The sequence below is a fragment of the Brassica napus genome, chromosome C2, assembly GCF_020379485.1.
Source record: "Brassica napus cultivar Da-Ae chromosome C2, Da-Ae, whole genome shotgun sequence".
In the NCBI taxonomy this organism is placed as follows: Eukaryota; Viridiplantae; Streptophyta; class Magnoliopsida; order Brassicales; family Brassicaceae; genus Brassica; species Brassica napus.
The window spans coordinates 30,116,603-30,137,974 of NC_063445.1; the positions used below are offsets into that span (position 1 = coordinate 30,116,603).

The window sequence follows — 21,372 nt, forward strand, 5'->3', positions numbered from 1 at the left end:
GCTAAAGAATTCCGATGGGTTCATCGGGTTGTTTACCGAAACCAATATGCTTACAATGTCATACCTCTCTTTCCTGAAGAGAATACTAGTTGTCTTTTTACCGGTGGGTTCACTGGACTCGTTGTCATCTTCATCACCATACTCATCACCATCATCATCATCATCACCTGCCTTCTCTCGAAGAAGTGTTTCCCCTTCTGCCCATGTGCGAAGGTGTATTTCCAAGTCTATAACTGTCTTCCTATCTTGTGGAGCGGTCCGTTCGGGGCCTGAAGATGCAGCGGATTTCGTTTCGACGATATTCCGAGGTGCGGATTGGATATCAACGTCACTTTTCAATGTGACTAAATTTCAACCTTTCGGCTCTGCCGTGAATTTGACGCATTCAAGCTTTGCTATGAATTCGCTGTCTCTTTATCTTAGAGGTTTCTCTAAATCTATCGTTTGTGTTGTATGGTTTTATGTTTGTAGTTTTATGAACTCTTGTAGTCCGAGACTTTAAGTTTTTAATGAAAGTGGTGTTCCAAAAAAAAAAAAAAGGTTTAGAACCTTTGTTAATCTAATTTAATTTTTTCTCGTCCAATGGTAGAACCTTATTGAGGTTCTTAAATTTTTTTTTTTAAGTAGAATGATTGGATTTCATAACATGAAAGAATATATTTTTTTTAAAACGAAGACATTACAACATATTGAAAATACAATTAGTAATCGTAAACGAGAAAAAACCGATTTTCGATGTATTTTGTTTTCACAGACTCGATTTCGAATGCTCGTCATATTCCCGAGATTTGAGGCATATCTGATGATCAAAAATTTGGTCGAATCTTTCATCCATCAATTCTTCAAGATTATCAGAAGAGGAAGAAGCCATTTAGAATAAATGTTTTTGGTGAAATGGTAAAAGAAACACAATATTTTAGGAAATTTTTGGTGAAATGGTTTGTTGCAATGATAATAGAAACACAATAATATACTCCTTTTGTCTTAAGATAGACTCGGAAGAGGAAAAAAGAAATGGTTTGTTGAAAAGGTAAAAAGAAACACAATACACTCGGAAATGAAAAATATAAATGGTTTGTTCATAACATCGATCAATATTGCATAGCTTATAAAGAGTTAATACCAATGACTATATCAAGACATGGTCAGCGAAACTGTTAGTTTCAGGTTTCATACTGTTGTACATGGACAATATGAGTTGCTAAGAAGACAGAATTTCCAAGAACTGGTGGATGGCGTCTTGAATCCCTGCAAATGCGACCACAAACTCTGCTGTATCTGTTTGATTCAGCAGCTTCTTCATCACCAGTTCAACCACTTTATACCTGCACATCACCAGTTTCTGCTATTCAAATCTTTCACTTAACTCAACCGGACTATAAAGAAAATAACATCCCCTTTGTCTTTTAGTTCATCACTAACATTCCTTATTTTTGTGATGGAGAGAAAAGCAAAACCTGAGTCAGCTCATGAGGCGGTATCCAAGCCAGGACACAGCAGCCAGCTCATGAGGCGGTATCCAAGCCAGGACACAGCAGACAGCTCATGAGGCGGTATCTTATTTCTGTGGAAGGTCAAGAATGGAAGTGGGACGCCAGTCTCCAAGCCAGGACACAGCAGCCAGCTCATGAGGCGGTATCCAGGTGGGCATGAGAAGGTTAGAGACATCCTTCAAGGAGGTTGAAACCATGGTCTTGAAGTAATGCGACTGGTATCTGCTCAGCTGTTCTTCAATCAGCTCATCAAGCTCCCACCTGGATTTAAGCTCCTCGTCTAGTCTTGCAGCTATGATATTCTGTTCTTGCCTCCACAGTTCGTACAAGTCTCCAGGTGATTTGTCATCTAAGCAATCAGGTAACATCAGTTACTTTATCATGATGGCAAAAACAGATAACATTACAATGCAATTATCAAAAGTTTCACCCATCTACATTACTATATAAGTAACTCAAAAAACTTAGTTAAATAATGAAACTTTATGCGGATACCTTTTCTAGAAGAGTCGTGCTGGTGAGATCTCCAGGAGTGATGTCTTTCAGAAGAACCACCGGTTTTACTAGCAGCGTTTCTCTCAAGATCATCCCATGAAACTGATTCCACAATGTGGGTTTCCTCAAATCCACTCTCTTCACTACATCAATAAAATGCTAACCCAACCTGAGAAAAAAACTGAAAATTGTTAGTGTCTACATAACATATGGATTTCAACGAGGGAAGAATCCATAACAAACTTAATCAAATGATCCAAAACACTTGAACCTCTTCACAAACGTGATCATAACACTAATACCAATTACAAGTCTTGGAACCAACAATGCAAACTCGAAAGGTGGAGCTAGCTGGAATAAATGCATGAAGCGCGCGCACACACACACACATGGATGCAAGCACATGCTCTCATAAATACACTCCTCCTCCAAAAAGAAAACTTTTTTAGATTCAGACAAAAGAGAAAAAGATCAAACCTTTACGGCAAGAGAAGGTCCTAATCGATCAGCGAAGACACTGGAACCGACCCAGCAAGCGAAACACATGAGAGCCGCAACGAACCCAGATTTCTTATCCAAGCAGATGTGGATTACGATGTTGATTGGGTTGCTGTGGTAAGCACCGTAGAAGGCGAAGTGCTTCTCGAGATCGAGAAATCCCATCATGCAAAGAGTGAACCTCCAAGGTGATTTCATTGACAGATTTGGAGCAGATGCTGGAGTGATCGATAGATTTTGTAACATGCAAAGAGAAGAAGGAAGAAGATGAAAGAAACCGACAGAAAAATAAATGGATTTTTTTTCCTTTTGTTTTTAAGGCATATCCAATACAATAGGAACACGTTAGGGGTTTTTAGCATTTCTTAAAACTTCTTTTTTGACACCGATTCTCTTGTATTTAAGCATTTTTTTTTCCCTTAAGAACTCTTTGTTGGGACCACCAATGGAAGTGGTCTAACAAATCTATTCATAGCTCTCTCCTAGATATCATAATCTAATACTATTAAATCAAAACTCATAATATAATTGTAGCTTTTTTAAATTATTTACAAAACCATGCCATTTACTTTTTGAAATATTTTTAATTATTTTTGCCAGCTATTCAACCAGAATCATCGCATTTTATGACCAATCACAACACTCATCGAAACAATATATCATAATTATAAATTTTTAGCCCTTATAACAATAATTGTCGTAAAAAGAAAACATAAATCCTATCTATTCAAACCCTATAACATAAAAGCAGAATCATAAACTATACAAACTTTAAACCCTAAAATATAACGAAACCATAACAAAAAATTAACATAGTATCGCACAATAATATTATCTTCATACCAAAACATTTGTTTCCTATGTCTCATATTATATAAAAAATTTGTATACAAAAGTACGACAATATATATAGAACTTAGAAAATATTTATCAAGAATCACTTTATCATGTTTATAAAATAAGTTGATTTACATTGTATTGAAATTTTAGCAAGCCTTAATATGAATATCTATTTTTGTTATAAGAAATTTTTATAATATGGTCATAATTTTATAAAAAAAACTTTATTTTCCCGAAATTCACCGGATATTTTGACTACTTGCTCATCAGCCAATATTGTTGAACACAAACTAACTTCGCGATTTGCTATATACGATATAGGGAAATAAATTAGTTGATTTTTTAATTATTAATTAGATGCCCATTCGCTTTATTTTTTTTCATACAAACACTTTTATCTAAACAAAAAGCCACTGATGCTGCTTATTCCACCTTCAAAATCCATAAAATCGTTGCACCAAGTTGATTGATCTTAGATTTTCCAAAAAATCTTAAAAATTCCCCTTATTACAATGTCTCATTTAACTATTGGGATTATTGTCAAGCATGGTATAATTCTTTTTTAATTCAATCTCCTAAACACAAACACACATGGTTGATTTTATTTGACATGTAACCTACAAATATCCTTATTGGTTCATACTTCATACCATGGTGGAACTAATTTGGTTCATACCATGGTAGAACTACTTTGGTTCTCTCACATAAATTTTTAAATCCAGTGTCCAAAAATCATTCCAAATCTTCAAGACAAATTTCATTCCGTCTGATGAAGAAAAAAATTTCTCCCACTAGCCCTCTTGCACCCAAAATTTCATTTTTCTTGGGTATTTTCATGGACCCTCAAATTTACTTCAGATCCAATTTCTGTTATCCGAAGAAATTTCAGAAATAAGTGGTGGGATAAATACAAAATTCCCTCATATAGCGATTGGTAATTGGATTCGATGTTTTAGACAAAGATAAATTTATTTTATTTCCAGCAGAAGCATAATCTTCAAGCCAGTTATAGAATAAAATTTGTACCTTATGTTTTTGAAGATAATTGTAAAATTTATCTTGAATGTTATTTCTATCTTTTAAAAAGTTTTTGAAGAACCAGTCTTTTTTTACTGTTATTTTTAGAATAGAAATCACCTCTCAAAATTTTTTTGTCAATCGAAAATTCTTTTTTTAAGACATTTAATTCATTTAACATGTTGTCTCTGATAGCTGAAAAGGTTGGACTCATTGGCTCGGATTTTGTAATAAATTCATTTTGTGAAAGATTGTTTTCTACAAAGTAAACCGGTTTGGAATTTGTGATTGAAAATTAACATTTCTTAAAATAGAATTTGAAATATCCGAGATTTGAAAATCGAGGACGAAACTTCATACTCTTTTCTTCTCTAGGAAAATCTTGACCTAATTGTGAGACTCTTCCTAAATGAATAGTTTCTGGGTTAGAAGATCCAAACAAATATTCATCAATCCTGTCTTGGCTATTTCAAACAAATGACAGTTTTATCTTTCCATCATGAAATTGTTTAATATGTTTTAAACGTACGTATTTGGTTCTACATATTCTTGGGGTGCATGTAGTTTTGGTTGGACAGTTCCTTCGAGGACCCATTTGTTTCAAAGATTTATATCTTTCCATTGGATGGATCTTAGAATAACGGAGTTGGATCTTGAAAGATCAGTTTGAAGTAACAGGTCTCTCCTTTTTTACCGGAAACTTTTACCTCTGAAGAAAAAGCATTTGCATAGCTTTGTAACAAACTCAAAAGATAAAAGCAATTGGATTGATCCTTCAATCATTTCATACTTATGCGTTTTAGTTGTAACACCAAAGATTTAAAATATTTTTGTCATTTAGAAAAACCGTAAAGTTTGGATAGAGATCAAAAGAAATCGGTCCATCAATAGGTGCTATCTCCAAAAAATGCTATCAAGAAATTTGTAGAGATAGCATATTGGATTGCATTATCTGTCAAATCTTTGGTCATTTGATACCAGCCAAAACTATATATATATATGAATTCCATGTAAAATACATAGGTAATGGTGGAATCCTAGAATCCACGAAGGGGTATATCTTTACAATAGTTATCCGGCATGATTACATAGAAAAAATACCTCAGGTGAAAAGAAGTTACAATAACAATGTATTGGCAGTATTGCATCATGATGTAGTAATCTGTGTCAATCTGTATCCGTGTGTTCGTCTCCTTCCTGTCTATCTGACTCAATAAGCATGAGAACAACTTGTCGCATCGATGGCCTCGCGACGGGAGACACACTCGTGCAAAGCAATGCTATCTTCAACACATTGAGCATATGAGAGACGATTCTCTCGTCTTCTAGCTTTAACCGAGCATCAAGAACTCCAGAGGACAATGCATCTCTTCTTATGTAACTCCTTACCCAACTCACCACATCCCCACCTTGGTCTATCGGCTGAACCGGTGCTTTTCCGGTTAGCAGCTCCAGTAGAACCACCCCGTAGCTATAGATGTCAGACTTCTCGGTAACTTTCATGGTATATGCATATTCTACAAAGTTAAAAGTTTCCATTAAGTCCCTGTCAATTAGAATAATATATTTGGGTAATTCAGATTTCAGATTTTTAGATTTGCAAAAAATGTCAATTTTGGTCCGGGTTAGTTCGGTCTCAGATTTAAAAACTATAACTTAAATAAAACTATTTTCTGTCAACAACAAAAAAGAATTACTTTTAATTAATAATGTTGTATAAATGCATTTAATATAGTTTCACTAAAATATAGATCCTCGATGAACTTGAATAATTGATTTGGTTAAGTTGCAGAAAACATGGAATTCGATTCGAGTAAATTTGGTCTGGATGGATAATAAGACTCCGGTGCAGTTTCCTTTTTTTTTCTGGGTTCAGTTCAAGTATTAACAGTGAAATCAAATTGTAAAATTAAAAGCAGTAACGTTACCTGGGGCAATGTAGCCATAGGATCCAGCAATGGCTGACATGGATTTTGAATGGGGCATATCAATCACTTTAGCGAGTCCAAAATCACCAACATGAGCTTCAAAGTTGTCATCAAGCAGGATATTATTTGATTTTATGTCACGGTGAAAGATTCTGGGCTTGCAATCATGGTGTAAATAAGCAAGACCCTGAGCTGCACCAAGAGCGATTTTAAATCTTTTAGACCAATCCAAATTTCCCGAAGGATCGTGTAGTATTTCTCCAAGGCTTCCTCTGGGCATGTACTCATACAGAAGCAGATTTGATCCTTGGTGATTGCAGAATCCATGTAGCTTGACAATGTTACGGTGCCTGATATTCCCAAGAGTTAAAATCTCTGCTCTAAAGCTATTATCGACACAGCCGCCTTCGTGGTTCGATGCTAGCTTCTTGACAGCAAGGGTGTAACCTGCGGGAAGAACCGCCTTGTAGACAGTTCCACAAGCTCCTCTTCCAATTACGAAGCTCTCATCAAAATTATCCGTGGCTGCAACTAAATCTTGAAAAGTGAATCCTTCCTTTGGTGGGAAGTAAATGTCCAGAGAGGTTTCAGACGATTTCCCGTCTTCTTGAATAGAAGTAGCCACAGTCGTCGTCATCGGGCGTCTGATGAGGTAGACGATGAGAACGATAAGTGCAAGAGAGACACCACCAATTGCAGCTGCAGTGATGGCTATGATTTTGCTGGTACGGATCCCTCTCCGCTTGGCGGTTGACTGAGAAGGAGAAGAAGGCTGTGTTTGGATACACTGGTCGAGCGGCGGGCCACAAAGACCTTTATTGCCAATGAAGCTAGAAATGGACATGTTACGGAGAAGCGGGATAGGGCCAGTCAAGTTGTTGTATGAGAAATTGTAACCAAACAAGCTGGAGAGATTAGCAAAAGAGCTTGGTATTTCACCAGACAAATCGTTGTTGTTGAGGAGGAGTAACTCAAGCATAACAACATTACTGAGCTGGGAAGGTATCTCTCCGGTAAGCTTGTTGAAACTGAGGTTCAGTGCTATCTGCAAACCTGTCAGACTTCCAAACTCTCTTGGAATGCTACCATAGAACAGATTCCCGCCCATTTGCAGCTCGGTTAAACGAGACAAATTCCCTAGAGCCAAAGGTATAGCACCCGAAAGTTTGTTATTCGAGAGCTTCAGAAGCTCAAGCTGATAAAGAGAGCCTACGTCGCTTGCCAATGTTCCGGAGAAATTGTTGCAGCACATGTCAAGTCGCTGAAGCATCTTGCATTTAAAGATTTCAGAAGGGATCTCTCCAGTAAGCTTATTAGATGAGAGATTCAAGGTCCCAAGCTCTCTAAGTGTGCCAATCTCTCTAGGGAGCTCCCCAGTAAAGGCATTGTCTGCTAGCTGCAGCCTTTGCAAGGCTCTGCAGTTTCCGACTTCTCGGGGGATTGAACCACGGAATTTGTTTTGTCCCAACTCAATGGCTGTGAGATTAACCAGTTTACACAAGTTCGACGGGAACCGGCCCACGAGGCTGTTACCAGCTAGACGGAGTTGAACCAGAGTTTTGCAAGTGGTGATGCTAGTGGGGATGTTGCCAGAGAGGTTGTTTGCTCCCAAGTTCAAGATGATCATATTGGAATGAAGGCATAGGTAGCTTGGGATTCTTCCTCTGAGATGATTATCAGACAGATCAAGAACCCAGAGATTGCTGTACACGCCGAGTTTTGGCGGTATGATCCCACTAAGAGAGTTCTGAAACAGCTGCAGCATGAACAGCTTTCTTAAATACTGAAACCCCAAAGGAATAGGACCAGTCAATGCATTGATGGAGAGATCAAGCTTTGTTAGATTCTTCAAACTAGTAAGCTCCACAGGGATTGTACCTACGAGCTGGTTCTCAAAAAGATAAAGAAGCTCAAGCCCTTGTATGTTCCCAAACTCCAACGGTATCTCTCCTGTCAAACCGTTCTCTGAGAAATCTATCTCAACTGCACTTGAGAGATTCCCAATCTCTCTCGGTATCGTTCCATTCAACATGTTTCTGTAAAGGTATAAATACTCCAAAGACGCAAGATTCCCGAGTCCTTTTGGAATAGGACCGACAAGCTGGTTCTTGTAGAGAGCAAGAGTTTGCAAACTTGTGCAGTTTGTAATTTCATTTGGGATCAACCCTGACAACTGGTTTTCCCAAAGAATCACCTGTGAGAGTTTCTTGAGCATACCAATCTCTTTCGGTATTTCACCACTCAGCTGGTTCTGTGCAAGACCAAGCATGACCAAGCTCTCACATCCACCAATCTCTGAAGGCAAACTTCCAGAAATCATGTTCTGACCAGCTCGGAAGCTTGTTAGTTTCTTCAGCTTGCCGATGGAACGAGGCAATGATCCACTGATGTTGTTGCTGTAAGTCACAAGTTGAGTGAGAGACAAGAGGTTCCCAATCTCCATAGGGAGAGACCCTGTGAATCGGTTGTTGTATATGATCAGCTTCTCCAAAGACGAAAGCTTTCCTATTTCCACTGGTACCTCCCCTCCAAACATGTTATTGTTTAATCTAAGATTCACCAAGCTTAAACAGTTCCCAATTTCTTTAGGAATATTCCCTGATAACCCATTATATGATAGATCCAGATCCTTCAGATGAACCAATCTGCCTATGCTTGGTGATAGATTACCGGAGAGAGCCATGGAGGAAAGATTCAGTGACAAAACCTCTTGATTGGAGTAGTTGCTGCACCTCACACCGGTCCATCCACAAGGCACAGAATCATTTGAATTCCAGTTTTTCAAATTCTGCGAATCATCCACAAACTTGCTCTTGATGTCAAGAAGATATTGACCTTCTAAATTCAACCCTCTTGTCTCAGATATCCAAAGGGTTAGAGGAAGGAGAATACACATGGCAAAAACAGTAGTCTTCCTCATCATCTCCTCGACGATTCATTCATCCACTAAATTATCCTTACAAGACATCAAACAAGATGTTATTATACCATAAGACTATAAAAAAAAAAAAACTCAATTCATATGAGCATAACTAGAATACTGGAAAGAAGAAACCATGGATCTAAAACAAAGACGCATACCTCTGAAGATTTTAGTCCAAAAACGCGACTTTGTTGAAGGGAGAGAAAATTAAAAAGAGAGAAAGAAAGAAAAATTAGAGGTACACACCTTTTTCCCTTCCCAGGAAAACAATATTTAAACGAAATGGTCAAACCATGATTAGTTTTTTTGATCATTAGAAGCTTTGAAGTTTGAAATTCGTTTTTCCCGCATTAAAATAATCTCTAAATCGTACTGGCATGCGTCTTTTAATATTAGTTTCAGAAGCTTTCAAGTGTAATGGCAACTTTGCTTTTGTTTATTTTCAAGTAAGAAAATAAAGAAACTGAGGATCCGAATGGTGACCATGGAATTGATTATATTAGCAGGACGGAATTTAAACGCGATATAGTCCAACTGCGGTTCGTGCGGTTTGCAGGATAAGTCCGGTTTTGGTAAAAAAGGTAGTGCGGTTTTGATAAAAAAGTAGTGTGGTTTTGATTAAAAATATAGTGCGGTTTTGATATAAAAAATAATGTAAAATTAATTGCTTAAGATATTTTTATTATAATTTTTTTTATTTAATATATAATCCTAATAAATTTCTTATTAATCTTAATTTAAAAAATATAAAAACATTCGAATTTGGAAACATATACAAATTTGAAAATATAAAAAAATATTTATTTTTTATTTTTATTTATATATCTAAGGTATAGGGTTTCTGACTCTTTAAAAAAATCATTTTGTCATCTTCTTTTTTATAAGCTTTTTGTGATAAAAACTTAAAAAGTTTATTCGAAAGAATTGTACTATTTTAACCAAGTGGTCTTGGCCTAGTTGTAGGGCTCACTGCTGTGAGTACTGGCATGCGTCTTTTAATATTAGTTTCAGAAGCTTTCAAGTGTAATGGCAACTTTGCTTTTGTTTATTTTCAAGTAAGAAAATAAAGAAACTGAGGATCCGAATGGTGACCGTGGAATTGATTATATTAGCAGGACGGAATTTAAGCGCGATATAGTCCAACTGCGGTTCGTGCGGTTTGCGGGATAAGTCCGGTTTTGGTAAAAAAGGTAGTGCGGTTTTGATAAAAAAGTAGTGTGGTTTTGATTAAAAATATAGTGCTGTTTTGATATAAAAAATAATGTAAAATTAATTGCTTAAGATATTTTTATTATAAATTTTTTTATTTAATATATAATCCTAATAAATGTCTTATTAATCTTAATTTAAAAAATATAAAAACATTCGAATTTGGAAACATATACAAATTTGAAAATATAAAAAAATATTTATTTTTTATTTTTATTTATATATCTAAGGTATAGGGTTTCTGACTCTTTAAAAAAATCATTTTGTCATCTTCTTTTTTATAAGCTTTTTGTGATAAAAACTTAAAAAGTTTATTCGAAAGAATTGTACTATTTTAACCAAGTGGTCTTGGCCTAGTTGTAGGGCTCACTGCTGTGAGTACCGCCCTGTGTTCGATTCCCCTTGGCCACCCGGGGTGCTTTAAGTGGTAAGAAAATGCAGATCCTGCGGATCTCGTAGTGATTAGTCCTTAGATCTAGAAAGTTTTTGGGATCACACTACTGTTATAAAAAAAAAAAGAATTGTACTATTTTAATTTACTTGATCTATAGTTGTCTTCTAATCATTTTAATGATGTTATTTATTATTTATTATTTTCATTTGTATTGTATATGTATTAATTTTAACAACTTAATTAATAAAATTTAGTTGATAAAATAACTGAAAACAGTAACCGTGCGGAATTTGAAAACCGATGTATTATTGGTGCTTGAACAAATAAGTGCGGTCTATGACTAATTAGCAGCTTTGAAAAACGCAAATACTACTATTCATACTTAGTTTTAGAAAAACGCACTTAACAAAACTTCATTTCTGATTGGTGACTAAAGACGTTTTTTTTGAAAAACGCAAACTGAAAAACACCTTACTATTGTTATTGATTGGTGGTAACACATTGTAGGGTCGTCCACTGTAATCCCGTCCCGCATTTAGAAAAACGCTGTCTCCATTCATACACTGAATATTCGTTTTGTCTTTGGAGCTACAAAAAAAAAGGAAGTTAAATCTAATGCATCATTTGCGTAAAAACGAAGATTTGAAACTTATCTTCTTATAAAAAAAACTTATAGACGTGGCCGACATGGTACGAGATAAATTTAGGGTTTATTGCAAAATAACTTCAAACTAGACGTCGATCCGCACATCGACAAATATTTAAATATTTAGCACATACAGGTATAAGTATTACAACATTAAAAGGAAATTTACATGTTTACCATTTTTATGCTACCACTTTTTAGTGGTATATTTTCAAAAATGTCTTCTTCATTAAGTGGCAAAAGAATATTATGTCCTTATTCTTTATATATATAATAAATAAATATTTAAATAAATATTTAAATAAATAAAAATATAAAAAAATAAAAAAATATTTTTTTTTCGAATTATACTATTTCGAAATTCAAACACTAAACCCTAAAACTCAACTCTAAACCCTAAATCATCAATCATAAACTCTATTTTTTTTTTGAAATACGAACCCAAAACCCTAAACCATCAATCCTAAACCCTATTTTTTTTTGAAATACGAACCCTAAATCCTTAAACATCAACTCTAAACCCTAAACCCCGAAACATCAACTCTAAACCCTAAACCCTAAACCTTCAACTCTAAACCCTAAAACATCAACTCTAACCCCTAAACCTTCAACTCTAAACCCTAAACCATCAACACTAAACCCTAAACTATCAACACTAAACCCTAAACCCTAAAAAGTAAACTCTAAACCCTAAACCCTAAAAAATTAACCCTAAACCCTAAAACATCAACTCTACACCCTAAACCTTCAACTATAAACCCTAAAACCGAAACCCTAAACCCTAAATCCTAAACCCTAAATACTAAAACCCTAGAGTTGATGTTTTAGGGTTTAGATTTGAAGGTTTAGGGTCTTAGGGTTTACGTTTAGGGTTTAGAGTTGATGTTTTAGGGTTTAGATTTGAAGGTTTAGGGTTTCAGGGTTTAGGGTTCAAATTTCAGAAAAATATAGGGTTTAGGGTTTAGAGTTGATGTTTTAGGGTTTAGATTTGAAGGTTTAGGGTTTAGGGTTTAGAGTTGATGTTTTAGGGTTTAGAGTTGATGTTTCATGGTTTAGGGTTTAGAGTTGATGATTTAGGGTTTAAAGTTGATGTTTTAAGTTTAAATTTAGGGTTTAAGGTTTACGTTTAGGGTTTAGAGTTGATGTTTTAGGGTTTAGATTTGAAGGTTCAGGGTTTAGGATTTAGAGTTGATGTTTCAGGGTTTAAGGTTTAGAGTTGATGTTTCATGGTTTAGGGTTTAGAGTTGATGTTTTAAGTTTAGATTAGTTAACCATATGTTTTTTTTTGCCAAAGTTAATCAAAAGGTTATAAATGTCTTTTACCCTTCATTAAAGATGAGGGTAAAAATGGTTAGTGTAAACATGAAAAGTGGTACTTTGAAAAATGTATTTTTGACAATTTTCCAATATTAAATTATATCTATTTAATTTATACTATCTATAAATCCAATGGATCATCTATTGTTTAAATCCAATTATTGATACTCGAATAAAAATTTCTGGTAGGTCCAAAATTTAAATGATAAGATTATATATTAAATTTAACATGATTTTATAGGAATAGATCTATTAGGTCCAATTTTTAAAAAATCATACATGAATCAAAGTTGTGACTTTTGTTTTAATATATAAGATTTATTGCCAAACACAACGTAAACTAGTTTTCACTTCACAATATTTCAATTTTGGTTGTATATACTATATACAATCTGTAACGACTTGCTCCTCCAAATCCGACCTAAGGTTCAGGACGCGGAGTTATAGACATGTGTGTAAGAACCGCCTCTTCCATAACCGATCAGGGTTAATAGTGCGGTCTTAGAGACACATGTCTACGCCAAAAGACAAGCCACCGTGTTCCGTTGATGGTCAAAAAATTTCCAAACGCGTTTTTTCTGCTCAAATCCACTAACGTAACCGATATCATCACTTCTAATCACAATTCTGTAAGAAAGAGGAGGGAAATGGAAAGAGAGAGGAGGGCATGATTAGTGGATTACTTAGTAAGATGGCTTCTAAACAAGCCTCTCTGCATGGCACCTAATATGGCTCAATGTGGAACGAGGACTGACTAGCCACTCGAACATTCAACAAGACTCGATAAACAATCAGCTACACTACACATACATACAATCAAACACATCACATTTACACACTTAACACATCATTTCCTCACTTCCGTTGCTGTCCCTCACTCGAAGCCTACCACCGGACAAACAACGGCTACTGTCGTCCCCCAAGGCCGATGCCCGTACGCTTAGCACCACACTCTGCCCCACGACAGTTACACACTCCCAACCGGCACACACACACGCCCAACCGGCCAATCAAACATCCCAACACAATTTTACGCTCCTTCCTCTTCACCGTGCCACACTTCACGAACACTCACACTCGCATACAACACATCGTCTCATCCTAACATACAATCATCTATCCCATTCAAGCTTCTAATAATCTAAAATGTAATTCTTTCAAACCACTTAGCTTGGTATAAACAAACAACAGTGCAAACAATTATCTCGCATCGATAAAAATACAACTCAAAGAACTGAATAAAGAAATCAATAAAAACATTTTCAGATCGCACACAAAATTATTCATGTCGCAGCAATCTGAAGATTTTAGCTTTACACCTTCATGATATAACTTATTATTCTCCATTCAGACCATAAATTTGGATTTAACTTGCTCATCAAGAAGTTTGGCTGAAGGTTTTTCTCTTACTTTAAATGTCATCGTAGTGTGATACTCATACTGTTCATTACTTTCGTCTTACTAAAATCATCAATTTTGTTGGAGTCCTGAAGCATATTTTATCAAACAGTTTAGATTTTGGAGGTACGAAAAAGAAAAAAACAAAAAAAAATTAATACAAAAAAATAACTTACACCAACATACAAAAACATTACAGTCTTATGTCTTGAAGATGACTCATGCTGCCATGTGTAGAAATCCTTCAAGAGAAACAAAAGTATGGTCAAACTTAACAAAAAGCTCAAGCAAAGATGGATCTTGAGTTTTGAAGACTAAAATGTCGAGTTTTAGCAAGGCAAAACAATGGAACTTAACTCTACCAAGGTAAAAAAAAATTCTAATGAAGTACCCTTTTTGAGTGATCACACATATTTGGACGGCTGCATGTTGTTACCTGTAGACATAGCTAGATACAGAAAGGTAATTTTAGTGTTGGAAGTTTTGATTTTGCCAAGTCACATTTAGGCATGAGCGTTGTCATCATTTTATTTTGTGAGAGTCTTTGTAAAGATGACATATAAACAAATTTTAAAAAATCATTTGGTAAATACTGTAATGACCCGGGGATTACATTTTAACTTACAGGTCAAAAAGAAAAAGATCATATGATCCTGTAGATTATGAATTTATTGACAAAACAAAGTTTTGGATTGTTGAAGAAGAAGAATCTGACGAGCTTGAGTATAATGAATTAGAGAATGCTCTTGTCGAAGAATGCCCAAAATGATGAAGTGACAAACCAATAAAATCTTGATGGTAATTTTTAAAATTTTGATTGAACTTTCTGATTTTTATCATATTTAATGCCAGTTACACTATTTTATTGTGATTTTCATAAAGATTTCACTATACCACCTGCAGAAAATGAAGTGACCTATGATAGAGAAAACCAAAATTAGTTGATGTGATTTGATGTTAATTTATTTTTGCTATCGACAATTTATCACAATGGTGTTTAATTTTATTATTCACATTAGACATTTAAATATTTTGCATTTAAAGTTTAATTATATTATTCACAATAGACATTTAAATATTTATGGATTTTAAGTTTTGATATTTTTTGTTAGATGTCATAACTCTTAGCTTGCTACAAAAAATGTTAAAAAATCTAAACTATTTTTAGATATTTTGTATGTCAAATGAAAATAAAAAAAGAAACTAAAGTTAAGTATTTTCTAAATATTTTTAAACCATAAAATATCTACTGTATTTTTATAGCTAATATATTAGTACATAATAAATAAATAAATTTATAAATCCACGGTTCACCCACGATCGACCCAATAATTCGGTGACTCGGAAGTCGTCTGGTTCAGTGTCCTACTATGTACAAATTTCTCTTTCTTTCCATCTTTGTCCATTTTCTTTTTTATTTTATTTATATAAGCTTTACCTACAATAAATATATATATATATAAAGTTGGATTGTTTCTCTTCTCATGCATCAACCTCAGCAAGGAAGGAGGGGTATTTTTAGACATGTGGCATGTGAATAATTCTGTGTTTTCGTTTGATTTATTCCTTTGGTGTGCTAGGCTTTTCTTTGGTCATTTCTTTAAAAATTGTAGATTTTTGGAGATTGGCTTTTTGCTAAAGGTTATGTTCAGGCCCAGCAAGTAGGGTTGGGTCGTCTTCCTATCTTCGACATTCATAGCTCTGCTCGCTGAACAAATCACCGTAACGTCTCTTGATAGCATTAAAACATATTTTAATCTGATCTTTAACGTGATTGCCCCATTATTTCATCTCTCAAGCATTCAATCAACCTCATCACTCCCATAGTAACCGACGGAAGCTCGGACTATAAATCTCCAATCTCCAGCGATGAACAGCACAGAATCAACCAAATCAAGAAGAACAGACTCTGCTAATTACCACGGCCAGCTCCTATAAACTGCTAATAAAATACATATATATGCTAATTCATATCTTGTATTCTATTTTAGCCAGGCTGTTGTCATCCCACTTCTCCGTTTCTCATAGGAGCGTAATGTGAAGAAAGGAGGTGATTCTCTGCTACTGGAAGATAAGGTAATTGATATAGTGATCATGTTCAGGTTTTACTACCCATGATTAAATTCACACCCATATACAGTGTCTCCAATAGGGCATAAAGATGCATACAAGATTTTGAGTGCGCAAGGAAAGCAAAATCGGTTGAAACCTCATAGCACGTACAAAATTTTAGTGGAAAATCTGATGACGACTTGCTAGAGACGGTGGTTTAAGAAGCTTTTCTGACTCTTCTACCAATAATAATGTAATTATTTCTCTTTTTTTTTGTAGAACTTATTTTTGTAACACCAATTATTTTTCATTTATCTCAGTCTTTCTCTGTGTATTTGAATCGATGATGAAGTCTACAAGGCATAATGAGACATATGATTCACTCGCTCTGTGCCCAAACTATATCCAGATGTTCTAGAACTATTTAGTTCCATGAAACTATGATGAAGTCTACAAGACACAGTAGATCTGCCGTAGAGAAGCCTTTGACTGCTTCTTTGTAGCTCCATTTTTATTTTACATTGCTTTAGTCTCCTTAGTTTGCATCACCATTTACAAGTTTTGTGTCTTCACCAAATTTTAAGCTGCCAAAATATTTTCAAGATTCTATGTTTCTTTATTTTGCCAGCTCAACATTTTCTTATTCTTGGCTTTGTCATGGATGTCCATGATTGTTCTAAGTATCTATACTATTAAAAGAGAAGTCATGACTTCTTTAATATGTGATATTTTAAATGGATCATTCCTAGAAAGTTGCTTACATTATTTATTTTTTGTATTTTCATAACAATATCCTAATAAAATATTTAATTCTCTTTTTTTTCATCAAAGTGTTATTAGATATGGATAATTTCGAAAATATATTTATTCCATCAATATATAATTATAGTTGCATATAACCATTTATAATATACTTAATAATAATAACATTTAATTATCTTATATATTAAAACAGGAATCACAACCTTGATTTATGTGTGATTTTTTTTTAAAAAATAGACCTAATAGACTTATTCCTAGAAAGTCATGTTACCTTTAATCTCTAATCTTATCTTTTAAATTTTGAGCATACCAGAAATTTTTATTGGGCTATCAATAATTAGATTTAAACAATAGATGATCCATTGGATTTACAGATAGTATAAATTAAATAGATATAATTTAATATTGTAATACTATGCCTCCATATGTTAAATATTTAAATATTTATCGATATTAACTTTTAAAATTATAAAGATTTTTTTTGTTAAATAACAAAAATCATATTATCTAACAATGATTAATCTTTACTACCTTAAACCAATGAAAACAAATTTTAAACTATATAGTTTATTTTAAAAATTAAATAAACACTAAATGTTTGATTATTTACTCGATAATATAAATCTATGAAGCGAAAAGTTTAATTTTTATAAAACTTTCTAAATTTGTGAAATGTTACAATATCTTTGAATATGACAATAAAACAATATTTTACTAATCTTTATATATATAGTTACGATTTTAATAATGAAATAATAATCCGAAAATATATATATATAGAAGAAGATACAAATACATGTGAAAGTTTGATATCCAATGAAAAAATATAGCGTAAACTTATTATGTTTTAAAAATTGAAAGACACATATATATTATAATATATAACAATTTAGAATTGAAAACAAAATATTTTATAAAAAATAAATGAAAACAAAAATCCGCGCAGCTGCGCGGATCGAGATCTAGTTATTGTTAACAAGATCTGTTTGTAACTTAATTTTCATTTGTTTTTTTTTTAAATTGTACTCTATACCTATGGTGCCACGCTTGTGTTCGACACTGCAAAGTGCTTATGGTATTAGAATGACTGTTCTTTGATGATGAGATATTTGTTAACAGGAGTCCCATTATATCTGTTAGTTAAGTTGGAACTTGGACAGTGAATCATATGGAAAAAAACCCAACGAAGCTTCCACTGTTGTTATATAACTTCAGGTGCCTGACATATTTAAATACCAAAAGTTCAAAACTAATTCAGCTGAGCATAAGAGATTCAAAGATGCAACATCTCACGTGCCTACGTTATAGGTTTTTTTTAATTTCGAATAATATAATATTTTCTTGGCCTTCACATGAATTGAACAAATGTTCTTTCGTAACGATCAACGTTGAATGCCGCTCCTGTAACGTATGAGGCTATTATTTAATCAGCCTAATTAACAATCTCATTTAATCCACTAGAAGGAAGGATTGGACCGCAGATTACTGTAAATTTCATTAAGAATCTGAAATGCTTTTAGGATTTAATGTCTCTTTGTGGGACAGCTCACTATGCTGTATAAGCTTTTAGTGAGAGGTCTTTTGGTTATTGTGATTTTAGCCATGGCTCGGTTAGGGTGTACCGGTTTATGTTTGTTGTAATTTGAGCTGTTATAGTTTAGCATAAGAAACTTAAAACCTTTATCATTTCTGTGATACGAAAATAAAATATGTTTGCTCTGAAACAGTAAACTAAATATCATTTTAGTGATAAGGTTTGCTCATAAAAAGACAAGAGCGTTCTTTCATCATCGCTTATGAAGTTACAAAAGTGAAATGTGTTACAAGTATGAATTTGATTTGGCATCTAAAGCTTCTCTTCCTCTCTCTATCTTTATCACCGCCGTAGGTTGCCGGCATCCACTTTCTCCTCATGGCTTACTGATCATCGGGACCAGCGAGGAGAATTACCACATCAGTCTCTATGGAAACTGTTGAAGAAGTATGGTCATGTAATGCTACTGAAATTAACAATTATAATTTCCTCCCCTGAAACAGAAAAACAAGTTCTTAGAGATCATGACCTCTATTGTTGTAGCAGTCCAAGTGTATATATTCATAACTCCAGTTATTTTTCTTCCTTTGATTCTTAGTTAGTTCTTGACTTTCTTCAGAAAAGTAAACTAAAAAGGCTTACTTTTACAATACTTCCCCTCACACTCCTCCAACGTTACACATCAAATCTACAACTATAAATAAGGGTGTTATTTTTACAGAACTCATCACTCTCTCTAAAACCATCTCCAATTGTTTCTCTCTATTTACATTAGTTGAAGTTGTTGGGGGTACTTAGGAAAGCTTAGTATAGATAAATATATAAATAAGTAACGTTGAGGAAATTATATTATTTTCTTGGAAGAAATTATCGTCAAACTATATGAGATTGTTAATATTATTTTGCTAATTTGTCACAATTGGCTTCGTTCAGTTATGATGTATTATTGCAAAAGGACTCAGCTAAAAGGACGAGGAGGCTAACCTTTCAATTGCCATCGAACATAGAGATTTGCTGCAACTTTAAAAGCTGGATTTAGTCCACCGTTTGGTCTGCTCTGCAAATGCTTTGACCTTTCTAGCTGTTGCTGACGCAACTACTCTGCTTTTTTTTGTTCCTGGTTTTGTTACCTTAAGAGTTTAGGGTAACCATGTATGTAGTTTTGTCATGGAATCACTTGGAATGGTTTCAAATGCAAATTTCAAAACTAAACGTGTAGCAACAAAACAAAGAGTTTGAGGTTGATGAAAATAAGAAAGATTTTGGTTACTGAAAGTTATGGACATCCCACATCTCTGTCTTTTCTGGCCCACTCAATGAGATAAGCTTCTTAATAGATAAAATCATAAGGATAAGTTCATTTATGAGTAAAAATCTGCCAAACTGAATTATATAGAATGAAATTTCTATATTATTGTTCACAGTTTTGTTTTCACAATTTTGCAGAGCCGTTTATATGCTAAATGATTAATCTGTTATACTAAAATCAAAAGACCCAATGTGAAAACAATTTTAATTGAACTTATAAGTTCAGAATATAACACAGTAGTCGATAACTAACTTTTTTACATTGAGTGATATCACTACAACAAAATCACCTTTTACAGAAGTGGTTTTATGTAGTTCTCAGAAGAAGTTTATGTGCAAAACATTATATTTCCACAACGCTGAAGAGTTGTATATGCTAAATAGAAATTTCAGTAGATTTTAAATAAATTTCATCTTAGTTAGCGCGAAAAACTGTTTTAAAAACTGTTTTTATATATTTTTTAATGATATGCACTTCATAGCTATGTACAAAAATATTTTCACATACAACCGGTTAATAAATACTTTAATCCTCTAACAAAGTTATTCCATCACTATTATATATATTCATACATTAAAACAATTGTTTGTAGGTGTTTTGTTCAAGTACTATATACAAAGAAAACGGTCTGTCATTATTTTCCATAAACACACCCTCTATTAATCGCCATACAAAAAAAGTTTCAAATAAGAGAAAATGTTTCAAATAACAACAGAGGCTTGAAGATATTCTCAAAACCTACTCTCTCACAACTAAACGATTGAAACTCCTAAATGTTAATTTTCTTAAATACTTGGCTCTCTACTTTGCTACATAGGAACTCCTCTGATCATTACCAAATGGCAAAGAAGAAACCTCGACAAAGTGATGTCAGGAAAACAATGCCTTATGCTGGACTCAATGCTCGAGCTTTGAAAGGATCTTTCACCATCAATCCCCAACCATCCCAAAGGTGAGCTATCTTGCTAAGCAAGCAACTTAGATCATAACTAAATTTTTCCTCTCCAACAAATATCACAACACATGTGTTGATGGAAGACATCCATGGTTAAACAAGCCGGCTACATCCCACAAACTCTCACGCAACTCAGTAACTACCCAAACAGAACCCCATAACGACGCATTGAATATACACAATCACTCTCACATAGCCAAATTTCACAAACCTATATCGATAAGTTCTTTGCTAAACAATAAATACCAAATCATATACAAAGTTATATAAACATTCATTCCCATCACACCACATTAAACCTATCAACTGAAAACATCATCACCGCACGACAAACAGAAACAAATGCACGCATTCCTCCAATACGTGACAAAACAACCAAGCTCCACCATAATTTACAGTATAAGGTAAAAAATGAAATAACAACACACACAATGGTCAATACAAAACAATTAAACAACTTCAAAATAAACATTCAATTTTTAAGTTATATATAAAAAATTATCGATCTCACCTAAAACTGAACAAAAATAAGAATACACAAGAGGAGATATCTGATTTTAACTCAAATCCATGGACTTGAGAAAAGGCCGAATGAATAACGA

The 21,372-nt window shown here is 33.9% G+C and overlaps 2 protein-coding genes and 2 long non-coding RNA genes across 4 annotated transcripts; 1 reads left to right on the forward strand and 3 right to left on the reverse strand.

Moving 5' to 3' along the window:
- Positions 1 to 1,046: 1,046 nt before the first annotated feature.
- LOC106383959 lies at positions 1,047 to 2,651 on the reverse strand. Its single transcript, XM_048748967.1, has 5 exons — positions 2,466 to 2,651; positions 2,260 to 2,339; positions 1,989 to 2,131; positions 1,458 to 1,842; positions 1,047 to 1,325 (listed from the first exon to the last, which is right to left on the reverse strand). The coding sequence occupies exons 1-4, from the start codon at positions 2,649 to 2,651 to the stop codon at positions 1,559 to 1,561; spliced, it is 693 nt and encodes a 230-aa protein (XP_048604924.1). The 3' UTR covers positions 1,047 to 1,325; positions 1,458 to 1,558.
- A 2,667-nt stretch (positions 2,652 to 5,318) lies between these two features.
- Positions 5,319 to 9,332, reverse strand: LOC106388187 (probable leucine-rich repeat receptor-like protein kinase At5g63930). The gene is given in 3 exon segments (XM_022699019.2): positions 5,319 to 5,516; positions 5,519 to 5,860; positions 6,272 to 9,332. Coding segments are annotated over 3 exon segments (3,291 nt in total). The 5' UTR covers positions 9,195 to 9,332; the 3' UTR covers positions 5,319 to 5,490.
- Positions 9,333 to 15,414: 6,082 nt separating this feature from the next.
- LOC125582047 lies at positions 15,415 to 16,595 on the forward strand. Its single transcript, XR_007319882.1, has 2 exons — positions 15,415 to 16,234; positions 16,299 to 16,595. It is a non-coding gene; the product is annotated as an uncharacterized LOC125582047 (long non-coding RNA).
- Positions 16,596 to 18,639: 2,044 nt separating this feature from the next.
- On the reverse strand, positions 18,640 to 21,307 carry LOC125581918. Its single transcript, XR_007319683.1, has 2 exons — positions 19,491 to 21,307; positions 18,640 to 19,000 (listed from the first exon to the last, which is right to left on the reverse strand). It is a non-coding gene; the product is annotated as an uncharacterized LOC125581918 (long non-coding RNA).
- Between the last annotated feature and the right edge of the window lie 65 nt (positions 21,308 to 21,372).

Coding starts and splice junctions, on each gene's coding strand:
- LOC106383959 (XM_048748967.1), bottom strand. CDS start 2,651: ATGGGATTTCTCGATCTCGAGAAGCACTTCGCCTTCTACGGTGCTTAC. Junction 2,340..2,465: donor GACCTTCTCTTGCCGTAAAG/GTTTGATCTTTT, acceptor CATTTATTCCAG/CTAGCTCCACCTTTCGAGTT. Junction 1,843..1,988: donor GCACGACTCTTCTAGAAAAG/GTATCCGCATAA, acceptor CTGATTGCTTAG/ATGACAAATCACCTGGAGAC.